Here is a 20,246-nt window from a genome sequence, read left to right on the forward strand (position 1 = left end):
CGTGGGCAAGAAGGGGATGGTATACTCTGGAAAGAGCTTCCCTGCATTATCTAGCTCACTGCCATGTGGTCCAGGCCCAGTCATGTGCACTAGCAAGTTAATTGGGAGAGATGAATGTAGGTGGTATCTGGGCACGTTATTGGAAGAGCTGCGTCATGGCTTGGTGACTTGGTCCAAAGAGGTCCTCCCCTCCCTCCTACTGTTTCCCCTGCCCCTCCAGCACTCAGTCCCATATGCCAGACCCCAATATGTATGAAGGTCTGCTGGGAATTAGTGGGTGGGAGGATGAGAGGCCAACCTGATCCATCTCCTCCATTCCCTGTATATTAACTGTGACTGCTGCTGTCACACCTGCAGGCAGGGACCTGTGCTAGGAGATGAGACTGAAGTCAAACCCCCAGGCTCTTAGTGCGGAACAGAGCAAGACTAAGCAAAGGCTTGTCACTCGGCCTGCCTGCTCCCCACAGGGTTCCTGGTCCTATTCAGCATGCTGCCCCAAGCTGATGGGGTAAGACTGGTGATGGAAAAGCTGTGTGTTCATCAAATACTGGGGAGAACAAGGCCAGTGCACTGGGGAGTGAAGGGTTGAGGCAGATCAGTGTTTTAGTCCAATATAAGTGTCACTTCAAGGAGTTGGAGTCACAGGAGGATGCAGGGGTGGCATGCAAGAGGGGAACGCCCTGAACACTAGGGCTTCGGTTCATATGCCTCACAGTTCCTGCATGCATGGCCCCCACATAACTGTGTGAGGATCCATCCTAGCAGGTACCTCATCGATACCTTCCTCCCCCCCAATCTCTGTCCAGGAGCGCCAGCGCCTGGAGACCATCCTGAGCCTGTGTGCAGAATACACCAGAACTGATGGCACCACAGACACAGGCAACTTGCACCAGCACTTCCCGAGTGACGGAGATGCCACCACCATACTGACAGGCAGGAGGCATTCGAAGGGCTCAACCAGCCTGTCTGCCTTGGGCCTTGGCAAGGCCATAGAGGAGACTGGAGAGTCCACAGGGACCGAGCAGAGGGTGAGCCTGGAGAAATCTGAGGAGGAAAATCTGAAGGAGGAATGTAGCAGCACAGAGAGCACGCACCATGAGGTGAGGGGAGGCAGGGCTCACTGCGTGGAGAGCACCCACCATGAGGGGTGGGCAGTGAGGTCCTCCTCAGCATAGACAGAAGCATCCACCATACGATGCTGTGGGTCCCCCACCCTGCACACAACATGCACCACAAGGTGAGTGGGGACGATGCCCACAGCATAGAGCACCAGTCCTGAGGTGAGAGGGAGGATAGGCAGAACATGTCTCGCAGGGCACCCTGCTGTTGCTGCTGCACTCAAATATGCTTATGACCCACGCTGGGCATGGGCAGTGGTGAGCTTCTGGGTATGTCAACGTCTGAGACTGCAAAGTAACTTTATGGCCAGCAGAATGCCTGGGTGCACTGATGCAAGCACTGTGTGGATGTGCATGCTCCTTCACTTCAGCCCCATCTTGGCTGTATGTTGGAGGCCTGTCTTGGATGGGCTGATGGGTTGGGAGTGGCTGTGAGCGCTGGGGCAGGACCCTCTTCTTGCTGAAGTGATGTGTGCTCCCTACCCTGCGAAGAGCAAATAAGCAGTCACTCAGGGATGTTGCTTTTTCTCCCAAGCAGCATGAGGACTTGACAGGCTCCAAGAGCAAGGAGGCCATCCAGTTGGAGGAGGAGTGGGTGCGGGTGCTAAGCCGCGTGGATGAGCTCAAGAGCCATGTCAAGGAGCTGGAGCAGCAGCTCCAGGAGTCATCCCATGAGGTGGGAGGAAACCCTTTCTACTGTTCCTGTTGTGGGGGAAAGGGGCAAGACATCCATGGGGGCCAAGATGCAGCCCTGCATTGGACTGAGGTGGGGGGCCCTGGTGGCAGATTAATGGTGGAGCAGTGCTGGAGTGAGTGAGTGATTATCCCAGCATCCCGAGCCTCACTTCTCTGGAGTTCTGTGGGGCTCTGCTCTTAGAAAGCTTTGGCAAGGCTCCACTTTCATTTGACAGGAAGGCAGGGAAGGACCCAGACCAGAGCCTTAAATATGACCCCTTTGAAGTTTTTTTGGTTTATTTTGGGCAAGAAGAGTGGTGGGTCAGAACTAACCCTGACCACTTAGGCCTGGCCCTGATTTGAGGCTGGATGGGGCCTGTCTCTGCTTCCTGTGTTTGATGGAGCAGAGATATGATGGGGAGAGCATGTTAGGTCTGAGAACCATTGAACCTTCGCCTTTGGTCTCAGCCCTGACCTCCATCTGGGCCTGACCCCAAACCAGTTACTCTCCTTGTCCCATCTCTGCCAGCAGAGCCACATCCCACCCAGGCATTGCTATGTCTTTGGGGAGCCCTGAAGTGTGATTGGAAGGTGAGGGCTAGCTGTAACATGGCTGTGTTCGCCTAGGCGGAGATGGAGCAGGCTCTTCTGCAGGGGGAGCAGGAGTCAGAAATGATACAGCTGCAGCAGGAACAGAAGATCGTGCAACAGCTACAAGAGAAACTCTGCAAGCTGGATTCCAGTATCCAGAAGGAGCGGGACAAGGTAAATCCCAAAACTGAGGGTTCCCGTTGGTGCCTTGGAGCAATGGGTGCAGGATGCTCCCCCAGAATCCCAGGAGGCTGCTCAATCCCAGGTCCCCTTCCTGCTGGAGAGTGTTGTTCCTGTGCACTATGGCTGGCTCCAATTCTAAAGAAACTCATCTGGTCACCGGCTGCTCTTGCAGGACAATGTCATGGGCTGTGTGCACTGCACACGTGGGCTATCCATCCCCAAGAAAGCCTGTGTCATTTGTCTTTGGGCTCTCCTTCTCAGAGGGTTTGCTGTCACCTCTTGCATGGGTATCTAAAGTAGGTATGTTAGGGTATGTCTGTACTACCATCCTAGTTTGAACTAGGGTGGTTAATGTAGGCAATCGAAGTTGCAAATGAAGCCCAGGATTTAAATATCCCGGGCTTCATTTGCATCTTGCCGGGCGCCGCCATTTTTAAAGCCCCGGTAGTTCGGACTCCGTGCCCACATCTACACGCGGCACGGAGTAGGTAGTTCGGATTAGGCTCTCTAATCCAAACTACTGGTACTCCTCATGGAACGAGGTGTACCGGTAGTTCGGATTAGAGAGCCTAATCCGAACTACCTACTCTGTGCCGCGTGTAGCCGCGGACACGGAGTCCGAACTACCGGGGCTTTAAAAATGGCGGCGCCCGGCAAGATGCAAATGAAGCCGGGATAGTTAAATCCCGGGCTTCATTTGCAACTTCGATTGCCTACATTAACCACCCTAGTTTGAACTAGGATGGTAGTACAGACATACCCTAACTGGTTAACTGGTGGCCCATCTGAGCCCACTACAGGGTGGGAGGCTGCTTTAGTCTGGCCAGGCCCACCTGTGAGACCCCAGTTAACTGGTTAGTTAATCAGTTAAACATTTCATTTAACTGGTTAACTAATTAAACAGGATTTTACATCCCTAATCTAAAGTGCATTTTCCATGAAGAGGGCACCTTCACCCCCAGATACAAGGTGCTGAATTTACTGTGACCAGCCTGAGACAGCACATCCTCTGCTTGGTGCATTTCCCTTTTCTCTGTCTTTGTCTGAGGTCCTGGGGAAGACTGGCCAGTGGCTCGAGAGCTTTTGCAGCCTGTCTGGGATTGGAACTGTCCATTTGTGGAGCTCTGATGGAGGAGAGCAGCTCCTTTTGATACTTGGGATGCACTTAGGGAGTCCTCTTTGTACTCCCTGAATCTTCCCACAAGTTGCCAATCTGGAGCTTTTTTTATTGTCTCAGCCTTCACGTGGGCAGCACATGGATTATTGGTCCGTTGCTTCCTACCCTGCTTTTGGTGTATAATTTTGCAGTGAGTTTGTCAATTCTTTATCTGCCCCACCAATCAACAGCTGCAGGTGCTCGTGTGCAAATGGTGATGACAGTTGCAGTGCTTAGTGTGCTGGAGACCTTTATTTAAAGCATCAAACTTTGACCATCATGCTACTATTGGTCATTCATTTCCCAGCTTATTGACTGTGACATGGTTCCCAGAATGCTGGAGAGGAGGGGGCGAGAGTCATAATGTACCTTCTAAAATGATTATCTTAGTCTCCCTTTCAGATTGTGGGTCTTGCTTGCTCCATGCTTCTTAGCAGGGGAAACCATTCCTCTGATCCCTTGTGGAAACGCACACAACGCCTGAAAGAGATCTGAATGCAATTTCCTCTGTGGTACCCCCCTGAATGTCCCCTGTAATAACTTCTGCAGCACAGACTGTACCTCCATCCCCATCAGAAACTGCACCCTCCCCCGGCTGATTATTTCTGCCCTTCATCGCAACAGAACCCTCTGCAGGTGCCTCCTCAGAACTGCAGGGGCCTAGCTCAAGATGTTTTGTTGGAGATATTCCATTCCCATACAGGACGGGAGCTGGCTGCACTGGACCACAGTCCCAGACTTGCCTGGAACGCATCACTCTATGAACAAGGAGCAATGGGAGATGAACACATTCCCAGCAGTGAGATCAGCTTTCACTCTATCCAGCTCTCTGAGAACCTTTGCCCTTGTCCCTCTGGGGATTCCCACTCAGTAAATGGGTGTTTGTGCAGTCCTTGCTCGCCCCATGGCAACCCAGTAGAGGTATCACCATGCTAGCAACATGGCTGGAAGTGCACCAGGCCATGATTCATGTGATTGGAAACTACTTCTGAGGCTGGAGGAGGAGGAGCCTATGAACGGCAGAGCCTGCAGGATTCAGGCAGCCTGTCTGCACAGATGCAACATACTGGGTTTTTTTCCCTCTCTTTTAAATTTTGCAGCTCTTTTAAAATCATTCCTAGTGAAACAACTAGTTCTATATGGAGTCAGGAGAGGGACTAAAAGAAACCACACTCTGCTGTCTTAACTCTTTGCTTTCCTAAACAGTCTGCACTAACTCGCTCTAACAGCGCCCACTCTTAAATGTGTCTAGTCTGTCATGCCGTTGCATGCCGTGGGGCCCCACGTAACCTCCAGTACTTGTGCACACTATAAACACCTGGGCCTAAGTTGGGCAACTGTTCTTCAGCAACACTGTATCTTTGAGACAGATCCTCTGAGCCTCCCTGGGCCAGGAATCTCTGCTTTTGGACTGGTACCATTGTTTGTATCGGTCCAGATCTCCATTAACTCTGAAGGACCATCTGAGAGAGAGAGAGAGACACATGGATCACTGTTCGTAATGTTTCTGTTTTTTATAGTTCCTTCCCAACATTTAACCACATGTTGTAGTCGGAGGAGCACATTAGGGACTGTCAGAGTAACTTAGCTGGATGTGTGCCTCAGGAAATATTGTTTGCTTTACACAAAAGATGATGAACAATCAAAGCTAATAGACTTTGATATTTGACTTGGGCTGAGAATTCAAGCTTTCTTACGTGATCTTTATTCACCCTGGTCTGAATGAGCAGCCTGGAAATCCATTCTTCACTAGTTAGCAGCCCCGTTAGCTGCTCCTCTGACCAATTGGATCCTCTCTGTGACAGATATATGACTGCTTACCAATTCTTAGTGACATAGTATCCTCAGATTCAGGTTAATTTGGGGACATTGGTGTATCTAATAACCTACCCTTTGGGGGCACTGACGTGTGTGGGTGGAGAGAGTTGGATTCTCATGTTGATAGGGGTCTCATGGTCTGTCTCCATTGGTTACAAAGTAGCATTTCCTGTCCTCTTGCTAGGAGTTAACAAAGGGAGTAGGAGAGGGGGAATGGGTTAGTACTCCCTCTGGCTCCACAGAGGATGTTACTCCTACATTTTTTTTGCATTGTGATTCTGGTGCTTAACCATTACCCCACTTTCCTCACAGTGAAGGAAGTATCCTACATGACATTGTGGCTTTGCAGGTATTCCTGGGTTCTTTCATGGGGTTAACTGGGGTAATGTTAGCTTCAGCATGGAGAGCTAGTTGCAGGTTGAGCACCTTTGGAAGAAGAGATGGATGTGCTGACAGGTGACTTGTTGGTAGCCACAAGATATAGAGAAGAAGGGCAAAGTTCCATTCTGGCAGCCTGGTGTAAATTTGGGGTGACAGTGATGTAAAACTGGTGCAAGTGAGTGGAGAATCAGGCCTGGAACTATCTCTAAGTCATCTCCTCCCTCCTCTGTGGTCACTGCAGAAGCATTCATTATGGTCTGTCCTGTAGAGTTCCCCTTGTGTTCTGCATCCAGTATGTCCCACTTCATACTGGGAGCTGCATGTTTAATGTTTCCTGGGAGCTCCTTAATTCTAAGGAGCATTTTGCTTGTGGCTTTGATGTGGTGACTGTGCTTGCAATGGGGGGAATAAATCTAATCCTGCTTGCAGTGCAGAGCAATGAAGTACCACTGATTTTAAAAAGGGAAGAAGGAGAATATGGAAAACTTTTCCAGTCATCCTCACCTCAGTCCCTGGAAAAATCATGGAGAAGTTTCACAAGGAATCCATTGTGAAACACTTGGAGGAGAGGAAGGTGATCAGAAACAGTCAATATGGATTCACCGAGGGCAAGTCATGCCTGACCAACCTAATTGCCTTCTATAATGAGATAACTAGCTCTGTGGATATGGGGAAAGAGGTGGATGTGGTATACCTTGACTTTAGACAAGCTTTTGATAAGGCCTGAAGAAGGATGGATTGGATGCATGAACTATAAGGTGGATAAAAAGCTGACTGCATCATCGGGCTCAATGGGTAGTGATCAACGACTTGATGTCTAGTTGGCAGCTGGTATCAAGCGGAATGCCCCAGGGGTCAGTCCTGGGGACAGTTGTGTTCAACATCTTCAGTAATGATCTGGATGATGGGGTGGTTTGCACCTTCCAGAAGTTTGCAGATGACACTAAGCTGGGGGGAGAAGTAAATACTCTGGAGAGTAGGGTAAGGTTGAGAGTGACCTAGACAAGTGCAGAGTCCTGTGCTTAGGATAGAAGAATCCCAAGCACTGTTTCAGGTTAGGGACAGAATGGCAAAGCTGCAGTTCTGCAGAAAAGGATCTGGGGATTACAGCAGACAAGAAGCTGGATATGAGTCAATACTGTGCTCTTGTTGCCAAGAGGGCTAACAGTATATTGGGCTGCATTAGTAGGAACATTGTTTAGGGAAGTGATTATTCCCTTCTGTTTGGCATTGGTGAGGCCGCATCTGCAGTACTGCGTCAAATTTTGGGTCCCCCACTACAGAAAGCATGTGGACAAATTGGAGAGACCAGCAGAGGGCAATGAAAATGATTAGGGGGGCTGGAGCACATGAAGTATGAAGAGAGGCTGAAGGAACTGGGCTTATTTGGTCTCTGGAAGAGAATAAGGAGGGAAAGAACCTGATGGGAGGTTTCAAAGAGAATAGAGAGAAGCTGTTCTCAGTGATGGCAGATGACAGAGTGAGGAGCAATGGTCTCAACTTGCAGGGGGGAGGTCTAGGTTGGATATTAGGAAAAATTATTTCACTAAAAGGTTAATGAAGCACTGGAATGAGTTGCCTAGGGAGATGGTGGATTCTTCATCGAGTAGTGTCCCCAATGGGTGCTCCACTCGAGGTGCTGGGCTTGTCCCGGCACCGCAAACCGGAGGATCTTCAGTAGCAGTTGGCCCCCCACCGGACCGCGCATGCGCGACCGCTGTTTCGCGCCTCTCAGCTGAGCGCGGTCCGGCTAGTCAGTTTCCTTTCAACCGTCCGCGGCCGCAGATGGAGTTACCCTAGGCTCCCCCTCCTCTCTGAGGAGTGAGAAAAATCAGTTAGTTTAGCCTTTTCTTCTGTTCGGTTATAAATTGTTAATATTAGCATAGTGGTAGTTAGTAGTAGTTCTTAGTTTAAAAAAAAAAAAGTTTTTGCCTGTACTTGTCTGTCAAGCTTCAGGTCGCAATAAGGATGCCAGGATCATCTGGTTTTCAAAAGTGTACTGAGTGCCAAGATGCCATGCCGGTATCAGATGGACGCTCTCGCTGCATAAAATGTCTCGGGGACGGACATGTTCCCCTGAAGTGCAGACACTGTGCCAAATTGACAGCTTGCGCCAGGAGGGATCGAGAGCTCTGACTTCAACAAAGCCCTCCAGGCTCCGGACACGTCAGCCCCGCGCCCGGCTGGGCAGCTTGATGACCGGATGGCTCAGGACAGTCCCCGCAGCATGGCGAGCAGAGTAAGCAGCGGGGACAGACCAGGAACCTCTGGCCATTCGCCGAGGCTTCCTGCGGATAGAACGGGCAAGGGCCAAAGCTCCTCCGTTCCTCTCAGAGCCCACCGCAAGGAACCGATTCCGGCACTGGTGGGGGGCTCCAGAGTGGAGTCGGTGCCGGCAAAGGATAAAACCGCCACTCTAAAACCACCGGCGGACGCCCCAGCACTGGTTTTTCCTGCGCATGCGCAGATGACTGTAGCCGCAGAAGCGGCTGTGCCGGCATCTTCCTCAGCTGTTGCTGCGGCTTCTCCCCCGGTGCCGGAGTCAGTGGCACCGGGATCGGCGCCGCAGGAGGGTGCCTCTGCCTCACATCCGGCGGCACCGGCGTTACCCGCACCGAACCTGCAGCCTACGGCACCGGGTCAGCTAATAAACAACCAGGCTGTGGGGATCGCTTCATCATCCCCTAGTCCCTTATACTCTGCACCGCTGCCTGCTTCCAACTCCGCGGTGCCGACAAAAGCACAACACAAGTCAGCGCAGCTCTGGACACCGTCTTTGACACCCGACTGTGCAATGTTTTCACCGGGACCGATGTCTCCTAGGTCATCTTACTCTGCGCATCATCATGCTCCTCATCATCATTATCATTACTCATCGGCCCCAGACTACTACTACCGGTCATCCCACCACTCACTGTCAAGCCGATATCGCCGAGAGCGGTTACTCCCGATCTCCTTCTCACTACTCCCGGAGATCTTTTTCTCCAGGGTCCCGAAGAACCCTAGAATGTTCTCGCCGTTATGACACTCGTGGAAGATACTCTTCCAGGCGTTCTCTGAGTCCATACCGCAGACATCATTACGACCGACGTTATTATGACCACCACTCTCCTCGGGATAGATGACGTCTCTGCTCGCGCTCACCGCGATACAGCCGGACTCTATCTCCACAGCCGCCAATACAATCTTCATCTTCGGCTGCTCTACCGGCTCCGGCGGAGGACTCAGCATCCGTCTATCAGGAGGATGACCACACACACCAGGACCATCAAAGCCTGGTTTCGCAGGCTCCCAACTCACCTTTATCACCTGATGATGCCGTGGTCCCTGGGGACTTGTCTCCTGCGGAGGACCATAGACAGTTCCAGGAGCTTTTCAAGAGGGTAGCCCAGTCCCAAGAGATCCAGACGATGGACTTGCAACAAAAGCAGCATCGGCTGTTGAAGAACCTGCAACCGTCCCAGAAGTCAAAGATGGCATTTCTCTTTGATGTAGCCATTCTAGAGATTGCCGATGACATCTGGCAGACCCCAGCGACATCCTTGGCGACTAATAAGAAATCAGACAAGAAGTACTTTGTAAACCAAAAGGGTTGGACTTTTTATTTATGCACCCTCAGCCCAACTCCCTCGTGGTGGATGCGGCACAACAGAGGTCGAAGACTTCTCAAGCCAAAAATGCAGCAACTGACAAAGAAGCTAAGCACCTTGATCTCCTAGGCAAGAGGGTTTACTCTTCAGCCACTGCATCCTTAAGAATGTGCAATTATGCAGCGCAACTGGCAAATCACGACTTTGACAATTATGCTAAACTGGTCCCCCTATTTGAACATTTGCCGGACTCTAAACGCCAGATTTTGAAGGCGGTGATACAAGAAGGTTACATCATTGCCAGGATGGCGTTGCAGATAGCGCTTGACACGGCTGATGCAGCTTCTCGAGCTACGGCTACAGCCATAGTCATGCGCCGAGCGTCATGGTTGCACCAGGCTGTGGTCCCAAAAGACATGCAGTCTAAGATGGAGGACCTACCATTTGATCGGCAGTCACTCTTCGCTCAATCCACCGATCAGGTCTTCCACTCAGGCAAGGACACATGCACGACTTTGAGAACGCTAGGCATTTACACGCCTCCTTATAAACGCAAGAGATACATGCCCTTTAACAAGCAAAGACCGTTTTCTTATGCTACACCTCGGTCCAGACCTTTTGAACAGCAACAACAACAAAGACCTAGACAGCGCCCACAAAAGCATCGACAACGCTTTAACAAGGTGCCTGTTCAGGAACAAGGTCGGCAGCAAGTTTGATGGGTTGGTCGAGGGACTCTGCACCATCCCCTTGATAGAGACTCCACACAACGTGCAAGGCTTGTTCCATCACCGCCTGAGACCTTATCAACATCGTTGGTCTCGTATATCCACCGACCAGTGGGTCCTCGACATAGTTGCCACAGGATACCTCATTCCCTTCAACTCTCTCCTCCCCCCTTCTCCTCCTCCCCTCCCTTTTCAGGGACCTCTCTCACGAGAACCTGTTACGACAGGAAGTTTTCCATCTGCTCTCGTTAGGAGTGGTGGAAAGGGTACCAGCCCAGTTTCGCGGGAGAGGGTTTTACTCCCGTTATTTCCTCACCCGGAAGAAGTCAGGGGGTTGGAGGCCTATCCTGGACCTACATCAGCTCAATCGTTACCTGCGGAAGCAGAGATTCAAAATGGTCATGTTGTCTTCCATCATTCCGGCTCTCGAAGAGGGGGATTGGTTCGCTTCCCTCGACCTCCAGGATGCCTATTTCCACATAACAATTTATCCGGCTTTGTGGTAGGAGTCGACCACTACCAATACCGAGTACTACCCTTCGGCCTCTCGGTGGCTCCACGAGTTTTTTCCAAGACCCTTGCAGTGGTGGCTGCTTATCTTCGCCGTCTCGACATTACCATCTTCCCGTACCTGGACGATTGTCTACTAAAGGCCCCCACCTTCGACAAAGCTATGTGGGCGGTCACCACTACTACCATGATATTCAAAGCTCTCAGTCTCGTAATCAACACCGAGAAGTCTTTTCTCATTCCGAATCAAGATCTGGAGTTCATTGGGGCGAGGCTCGATTCCTCAACTGCAAGAGCATACTTGCCCATGAAAAGGTTCCAACTGATTCGAGATTTGGTACAGACTATTTCAGTTTCCCCCAAATCTTGAATACTTACCTGCCTGCAGCTCCTAGGGCATATGGCGGCTACCACATCTGTAGTTCCTCATGCAAGGCTTCATCTCCGTGGTCTCCAGCATTGGCTATTCACAGTGTACACCCCCGGCATACACAGCACAAACAGGGCAGTCTCTATCCCGAACCAGGTCAGGACCTCACTGATATGGTGGGGCGACGCCAAGAACATGTTGCTAGGAGTTCCCTTCCATGCTCAGAGACCATCCCTGCAAATCACAACAGATGCATCTCTGCTCTGCTGGGGTGCTCATTTACAGGACAGCCAAGCGCAAGGCCTCTGGACTCCCCAAGAATCACTGCAACACATAAACTTTCTCGAGCTTTGAGCGGTCTTCAACGCTTGCAGGAACTTTGTCCACGTCATTCGCGGTCAATCAGTACAGATCCTCACCGACAACATCTGCACGGTGTATTACATCAATCGGCAAGGGGGTGCGCGTTCCCGCTCCCTCTGAGCAGAGGCAGTCCACCTCTGGAATTGGGCAATCGGTCATGGTGTCACCCTGATGGCAGCTTACCTTCCTGGCAAGGACAACGTCCGAGCTGACGCTCTCAGCAGGAATTTCTTCTCCCAGCACGAATGGGAGCTACACACGGAGGTCACCCGCAACCTCTTCCAACGATGGGGCTTCCCAAAGATAGAGCTCTTCGCCACTCGCAGCAACAGGAAATGTCATCAGTACTGTTCTCGAGTGGGCACCGGAGCAGGCTCTTTGGGGGATGCCTTCCTGCTGGACTGGAGTCGTCACCAGTTGTTGTACGCATTTCCCCCTCTCCCGCTTATCCCGAGGGTGCTGGAGAAGGTAGCAGCAGACCAGGCAACAATAATTTTAAAAGCACTCTTCTGGCCCCGGCAGACATGGCTAACTCAGTTGTCAAGGATGTCAGTCGTCGAACCGATACAGCTACCGGTACTGTTCAATTTGCTGTCTCAACAGCACGGCATGATGATCCACCCGTGCATCGACCGCATGTACCTGATGGCATGGCTCCTAGCTGGCTCCAAGGGTTGGAGTTCATGTGTTCTCACGAAGTGAGACATGTACTAATTAACAGCAGACGCCACACCATGTGCAAGACTTACCTGCAGAAATGGTGTCGCTTTCAAGCTTGGTGTGCGGCACGGGATCTCGACCCTCTCTCGCTGCCTATCCAGCAGGTATTGGATTATATTTTGTACCTGAAGATGACAGGGTTGGCATGTTCTTCTCTTAGAGTGCACTTAGTGGCAATCTCCGCTTTCCTTCTGTCCATCGGTGGTTATTCACTGTGTACACACCCCCTCACCAAGAGGCTTTTTAAGGGCCTGGACAACTTATATCCAGCTCATAGGATTCCTCCGGAGCCATGGGACTTGGCGTTAGTATTGGACACTATCACTCGCCCTCTTTTCGAACCGTTAGCATCGACTGATTTACGGATGCTTACAATGAAAGTGGTGTTCCTCCTGGCTATTACATCCGCGTGGCGAGTGAGTGAATTAACAGCTCTCTCGGTAGACCCACTGTACACACAGTTTTCCAGTGATGCCGTGGTACTTCGTGTACACCCAGCCTTTCTGCCAAAGATCAATTCTGCTTTTCATATAAATGAACCCATGTGTTTTACAACGTTCTTCCCAAAGCCTCATTCTTCTCCGGAGGAGTCCCGTCTGCATACTCTAGATGTTAGATAAGCGCTGGCTTTTTATCTCGAAAGGACGCGTAGTTTTCGAAAATCTCAATGACTATTCCTGTCTACAGCTGAATGTTGCAAGGGCAAACAGCTCTCTGCACAGCGCATATCAGGCTTGATTGTCTCCTGCATTAGACGTTGTTACGCTTTACGGAACAAACCCCTGCCTGACCGAACCCGAGCTCACTCTACTAGGGGCATGGCAGCATCCACTGCCTATCTTCGCGGAGTACCATTACAGGACATATGCCGAGCAGCTACCTGGTCCTCTAATCTTACCTTTGCTAAACATTACGCTCTTGTAAACTCTCTGAAGACCGACTCGGCAGTAGCTCACGCGGTCTTGTCTGCAGTGCAGAACCGATGATTCCAAAGCACGCATTTGTCATCGGACCACCGCTGTGGACTCACCTCGAGTGGAGCACCCATTGGGGACACTACTCGATGAAGAAGAGAGAGTTACTCACCTTGTGCAGTAATGTCTGTTCTTCGAGATGTGTCCCCCCATGGGTGCTCCACGTCCCACCCTCCTCCCTGCTTCGAAGTTATATTTCTATATTTTTCAGATGCTTCCGGTTGGGAGGAAACTGACTAACCGGACCGCGCTCAGCTGAGAGGCGCGAAACAGCGGTCGCGCATGCGTGGTCCGGTGGGGGGGCTACTGCTATTGAAGATCCTCCGGTTTGCAGTGCCGGGACGAGCCCAGCACCTCGAGTGGAGCACCCATGGGGACACACATCTCGAAGAACAGACGTTACTGCACAAGGTGAGTAACTCTTGCATCTCCATCCTTAGAGATTTTTAAAGCCAGGCTTGACAAAGCCCTGAAATGATATAATTGGGGTTAGTCCTACTTTGAGCAGTGGGGTGGACCACATGACCTTCTGGGGTCTCTTTCAACCCTAATCTTCTATGATTAAATCAAGTCACTTGGCTTTCACACTGAATTACAGGAAACACCTTGGCTACATGGGGGTTTCTTCCCAATCTGGATGTATGACTCACTCTACAGCAAAAACTTTAAAAACCAGTTTTTCCTATTACAGACTAATTCCGCTGCCCCTGAAGCTTTCACTCTACAGCACTTTGTCAAGTTAAACAAATCACCTGGCAAAAAACAGCTGCTGTGCGTGGGTGCCTTGCTAAAAGGCAGCAGATTCCTGCAGGGATGAGGAGGTGGCAGAGTACTTGGTATAGCAGTGCCCAGGAATTCTGTTGTCATTGAGAAAAAACTAACTTAAGTGGATGTAACTAGCTGTGTTTGTATGGAAAATTCTGTTCTATGAATAGAAATGAACTGTGTAATCTCATGCACACTCATGTAAAGGTAGGTATTATAGTATTGTCTGACATTCTGGGTTGTCATGAACACTACTCGCATCATTCCCGTGCAGAACATCTGGGGATGTTTTGCACCGGAAATTTGAAACCCAAAGGCACAACGGTAGTGGTTACTGATTTCCTAGAATACTACGGGAGTTTGTTTGGATGAGCCCAGATCCTCCATTTATTAGCCTCTGAGAGTGATGCAAGAAAACAGATCTCTTGTTTTGGAGACAGCCCAGAGTTCTCCAAGACCCGTGTTACTGAATTGTGGGGTGGTACTTAAGAGTTGTAAGGTGCAAATTAGGAATATAATAGAATAACCATTTTAATGGTTAACCAATAAGCTTAAGCTTACTGGTTACCATTAATGGTTACATGACAGCTCTGGGCCCCCTTCCTAGGGAGCCGGCTGCCACCCCGCGCTGCTGCTTCTATATCAAAGTCTGCAATGCGGAGCAGCAGCCGTCTCCCTGGGAGGGCTGGGAGCTGGTACACACTGGGAGTTGGCTTGGAAGCCAGCTCCTGCCTGCAGTCCCACTCCTGGGGAGCTGGCTGCTGCCCTGTGCTGGTGCCTCGGCTCTCAGCACTAGGCACACACCGGCTCCTGGCTGCCAGCCTCACTCTCAAGGAGTGGGCTGTGCTGCAGGCTCTGCCGTGTAAGCTTTTTATTGCAGTGCCCACAGTGTGTAACCGTGTCACTGCTAAGATTTTCAGCAGTTACACAGTTACTTAATTAACCACTTTTAACATCACTAGTGCAAATACTCTGAGGGACTGCGGTCTAGTACTTAGAATATGGATAATGGCATCTGGGCTGCTGGGTTCTGGAACAAGTCACTTCACTTAGACTCATAGACTTTAAGGTCAGAAGGGACCATTATGATCATCTAGTCTGACCCCCTGCACAGTGCAAGCCACAGAATCTCACCCACCCCTCTTAGAATAATCCTCTCACCTATATCTCAGATATTGAAGCCTTCAAATACTTTGAAGACCCCAAGATGCAGAGAATCCTCCAGCTGTGATCTGTACCCCATGCTATAGAGGAAGGCGAAAAACCTCCAGGGCCTCTGCCAATCTACCCTGGAGGAAAATTCCTTCCCGACCCCAAATATGGCGATCAGCTAAACCCTGAGCATGTGGGCAAGACTCATCAGCCAGTCACCCAGAAAGTTCTCTAGTGATAGAGATGTAGCCATGTTAGTCAGGTGTAGCTGAAACAAAATACAGGACTATGTAGCAGTTTGAAGACTAACAAGATGGTTTACTAGATGATGAGCTTTCATGGGCCAGACCCATGACTTCCTCAGATCAAATAATGGAAGAAAATAGTCACAACCATATATACCAAAGGATACAATTAAAAAAAAGAACACATATGAAAAGGACAAATCAAATTTCAGAACAGAAGAGGGATGCAGGGGGCGGGGAAGGGGCAGGAAGGCGCAGGAATATGTATTTCTGGAGGCGCAGGAATATGTATTCTTGATCTTATAACTCACTTGGTTAGGCCCAATAATGGTGTCAGCAGAGTATATACATGATACCAGAAATATAATCTATGCTATCATGTGCCGAAAGTGTCCGTCTGCTATGTACATTGGACAAACGTCTCAGACACTTCGCCAAAGAATCAATGCCCACAAAACAGACATTAGACAGGATCACAAAGAAAAAACAGTTGCTTGTCATTTCAACCAGAAAGGACACTGTCTCAATGACCTGCTAACCTGCATCCTACTTCAGAAGACATTCAAATCTGCACTTGAAAGGGAATCCTCTGAACTGGCATTCATGCTAAAATTCGACACTCTCCACAGGGGAATTAACAAAGACTCCAACTATCTTACCCATTACAAAGATAGCTTCCCCAATTATCACCTCTAATACTATTAACTCACAGACATTTCCCCTTCCCCACCTCTAATATTAACTCACTGGCATTCACCTTCCTTCCCCCCCCCCCATCCCCCTTCTGTTCTGTAATGTGATTTGTCCTTTTCATGTGTGTTCATTTTTTTTAAATTGTATCCTTTGGTATATATGGTTGTGACAATTTTCTTCCACTATTTGATCTGAGGAAGTGGGTCTGGCCCACGAAAGCTCATCATCTAATAAACCATCTTGTTAGTCTTTAAAGTGCTACATTGTCCTGTATTTTGTTTCAGAAAGTTCTCTAGTAATTCCTATCATCCCTCCATTGACCTATTTCCCACTGATAATGAATGGTCAATTAGTTACCAAGATCATGTTATCTCATCAAACCATCCCCTTCATAAACCCATCTAGTTTAATCTTGAAGTCAGATAGATCTTTTGCCCCCACTACTTCCCTTGGAAGGCCGTTCCAGAACCTCACTCCTCTTGTTATTGCCTAACTTATTGCCCCTTGCAAAAGAGTTATGCGGTAATCAGCTTCTGTGTCTTACTCTTCAGATAAGAGATTCCTTAGAAGCCAAGAGCATTGTGCCATACTTAGGTAGATGCTGATGGTCATATGTTCATACAGTTTAAGAACAATTGCCCAGGTAGCCAGTGCTCAGTGCCGAAAGCCAGAAATAATAAGAGCTGAGCCCAAATTAGTCCCCAGTTCTTTAAAGTATAGATTTTAAGATCAAAAGGGACCATCAAATCATCTAGTCTGGGCTTCTGTATAATACAAGCAGATGATTTTATCCAGTTACTGCTGTATTGAGCCCAGTACTCATATAATTTAATACAAAAAACAGGACTGTGTAGCACTTTAAAGACTAACAAGATGGTTTATTAGATGATGAGCTTTCGTGGGCCAGACCCACTTCCTCAGATCAAATAGTGGAAGAAACTTCTCAGCAATTTAGATCCAAACTTCAAGACTCAAGCCATTTCTTACATATTCCATACTGCCCTGCTGGCTTGCCTTGTCCAAGCCAATGACTGCCTAATGACCTGATGCCACTTCTATTATCTCATTCAGTTGCAGATTTCTCAGTGAGTTCCAGGATTTCTCTGATGTAACCTGAATTTGAAAACAATGCAGAGATTCGATGGAATATGCATATTTCCTTTTTCTGATTTGCACTCAATGATCACATCATTCTGTGTTGGTTTGAGAGAGAGTCTCACGTTACAGGGTTTTGATGCAAACTTACTCTAAATTAAAGGGAATGCAGTCTGGGGTTACTCCCATTCAATATGTTACTTATTTTTGTAAGTGGAGGTAAAATGGGCAGGATGGAAAGAATCATCATGGGGCTATTGCTAAAGAAAGGGAGCCAAAAGGTTCCTGGTTCTCCAGCTGTCTCATTGTGTGACAATGGGCAAATTACTTGCTCACTGTCTGCCTCATTTTCCCCACTTGTAAAATAAGTATAACATCCTTATCTTCCAGGGGCTCAGAAGTTGTAGGGCATCTTGAGACCAAAGTGCTCCTCTCATTGGTTATAGTGCATTGCTTTATTAATCCAGGATTCCCTGGCACATGGACTGTGGATTATATCATCAATCTGTATGCTGGCAGAACCCCCAGTGGGACCCTAGGAGCTGCCAGGGACTCTGTTCCTCCGAAAGTATAGCATGTTCATGCAGGACTGAAGCCAACTGCAACTTTAAACTGGGTGGGGAGTGAACCTCTCTGTTCAGACTAGGCACAAGTGTCCCCTTTATACCCTCTCTGTCACTAACTCAAATCAAATCTGAAATGTTCCTGAGGACCCAACGAGTTAGCCTGTATTAACTGAGAAGAGATTGGATTGGATCTTAGTCTCTTGTTTTTCATGTTGTCCATAGGAAAACAGAATGCCAGGATATCCCTGTGTATGGAACAGGACATTTGACTGTTAGTGTAACCTCCATATTTGACTTGCTTTACAATTATTTGATGGTGTCCTGGTTTTGAACTGTTATAAAATGATGTTTTTTAAACTGACAAACTAAAATGTAGGGCTTATGAAAATGCTCTTCTGATGGCAAGCTATGCAGCACACCTAATTGACAAAGCCATTCCCAGAGCTGTGCTGACATCATCCTTGATGATGAAGCCTTGTTAACATTAATCTGCTCAAGCCCTAGAGATGGCCTGGTATGTGCTTGCTGTAAAGACTTTGTCTTGAGACATGAGACTGAGGTCCAGTCCTGAGCAATAACTGTTCTAATCCAATCCAGCCCTGGACGCCAATTGCTTTTGCTTTTAAAATCTTCTGGAAAATGCCCTTCTGACATGTCCCTCCTTTATGCCCCTTCCGTCTCTGGCTTGAGTCACTGTCTAATTCTCCAGCTTCTGCATGGCACGGATTTGAGAAGTGTGTTTTTCTCTCTTTTTGTTTTGTTTTGTTTTTTGTTTTGTTGTTTTTCCCCTGATTCAGGAAAGGGCAAAGGTTGATGCTGAAAGGAAGGAACTAGAGAAACTCCAAGCGCTTTACAATGAGTCGAAGAGCCAGCTTGATAACTGCCCTGAGTCAATGCGGGAGCAGTTACAGGACCAGATCAGAAGGGTCAGTGTTTTACCCTCACCTTCCTGGATCACTGCCCACTCCCCCTCAACTCCATGCCCATACCTCCAGCCTTAGCCAGCACTCAGCTGGTGCCATGTGCCAAACTGAGTGCAGTACACTAAGGGCTGGAGGAGGTTGGCATCCAGATGCCATGGTTTTGGTAAGCTCACCACCCAGGATGTAACCTGGCTAGTGCACCAGCAGCTTGCAGAGCAATTCTCTCCTGCTGTTGATAGTGAAGGCAGGTCCATGTGACCCTGTCTCCAAATGCCATGTCTCACTGCAGCCTCTCTTGGCAGCAAGTGGGGAGGGTGCAGGTTTCTTTCACTAGTTCTCTCCTCCTTTTCCACCAGCCTCTTCTGGTCACTGCTGCCCTTCTTTGGGAGGCACTAATGTGGCAAGTGCTGCAAGCCACCCCTCTTCTTGTATTAGTGCCCAGAGGGGGAATTCTGAGCATAGGAGCAAATCCCCCTTTCCTCCATATGTGAATTCAGTTGCATCCTTCCCCACCTGACAACAGAGAGCAGTGATCTGAATGCTTGGCCAGCTCTGATTTTGATGAGGGACTCTTGTTAAGCATGGAAAATGGGAAACTCCCTGACACTTGTCTCCTTGAGGTAAATCCTCCACCTATGTGCTGCTCCTGAGCACCTGCCTCTGCCAGGGACTCCATCTGTGTTGCTGGAGGCCAAGAAATTGTCAGGTAGGAGTTTGGGCAGTTTTGGTAGAGCAGTCTTTGTACCATGATGCAAAGAAATGAATGTCCAACTCAAAGACCTCAGGCCCGATTACTTAGACTGGACCTGCCAAGTGACACTCTTGCTCTGCCCATTGAACTGCAGTGCAGCATGGATACTTAGCATTGGTAGATCTGGAAATGGCCTTTTGCAAATGCACATGCAGCCAGCTTCTGTGTGCTGCTCTGATACGGGACACAACTTTAGCTTTAATCCAGCCCCTCTGGAAGTACAGGTTGTGAAGCCTCAGGGGACTAAACTCTGTATCTGTTCTCTGCTGTTGCCTGTGAACATGTATTTATATGGTCCACGCCAGTTAATGTCAATTTCACAGTGCTGCAGCATTATTTTCCATTAGCTGGATTTTACAGTAGCACTCTGATCTTCCTTGGCCTGGGAGTGGAATCTCGGCCATTTATTATGCCCAGCTTTTTCAGTGCAATAAATGAAAACATTTTCCTGGTTCCCACAGGAATCACACCAGATCCCAGCCAGAAATCCTATGTCCAGTTTAAAGTGGAACTCGGCAGATGTCTAATGCAGTGAGTGACATGCTGAGATACACAGACCAGGAAACCATTGTCTCCCCATTGACTCTGAAAAGGAACATTTCCACTAACTAGATGCTAAAGTGACTGAAATGGGGTTCAGTCAGGCTGAAAATCATATATTTTAAATAAAATGCAAAAATCCCAACCAAGCTAAAAACTAACTCTAATTTCTGCAGCTTTTTACTAACAGCTGGAGTCGCTGGAATATAAAGGATTTAAAACATCAGATGCACTGTTCCCCCAGTGCAGTGTTTGCTTCTTGCTTCCTACCTCGCAAACTAGCCTGGTCAGTTTCTTTTTCAAGTTCCTATGCCCCTGCTCCTGCTAGATTTGCAAGAG

General features: G+C 48.9%; 1 protein-coding gene across 23 annotated transcripts in view; it reads left to right on the plus strand.

Moving 5' to 3' along the window:
* Window positions 1–20,246, plus strand: part of PHLDB1 (pleckstrin homology like domain family B member 1) — a 170,844-nt gene that overhangs the window by 105,419 nt on the left and 45,179 nt on the right. For 18 of the 23 annotated variants that reach the window (XM_089773225.1, XM_089773226.1, XM_089773228.1 and 15 more), the window contains 4 exons: window positions 807–1,100; window positions 1,657–1,794; window positions 2,421–2,558; window positions 18,491–18,619. In XM_089773225.1, the coding sequence (XP_089629351.1) occupies window positions 807–1,100; window positions 1,657–1,794; window positions 2,421–2,558; window positions 18,491–18,619 (699 nt within the window). The remainder of the gene's footprint in view (window positions 1–806; window positions 1,101–1,656; window positions 1,795–2,420; window positions 2,559–18,490; window positions 18,620–20,246) is intronic. The other 5 variants (XM_089773239.1, XM_089773240.1, XM_089773233.1 and 2 more) reach the window with 2 other exon arrangements.

This window comes from Pelodiscus sinensis, chromosome 25 (assembly GCF_052426305.1).
Source record: "Pelodiscus sinensis isolate ZL-2025 chromosome 25, ASM5242630v1, whole genome shotgun sequence".
In the NCBI taxonomy this organism is placed as follows: Eukaryota; Metazoa; Chordata; order Testudines; family Trionychidae; genus Pelodiscus; species Pelodiscus sinensis.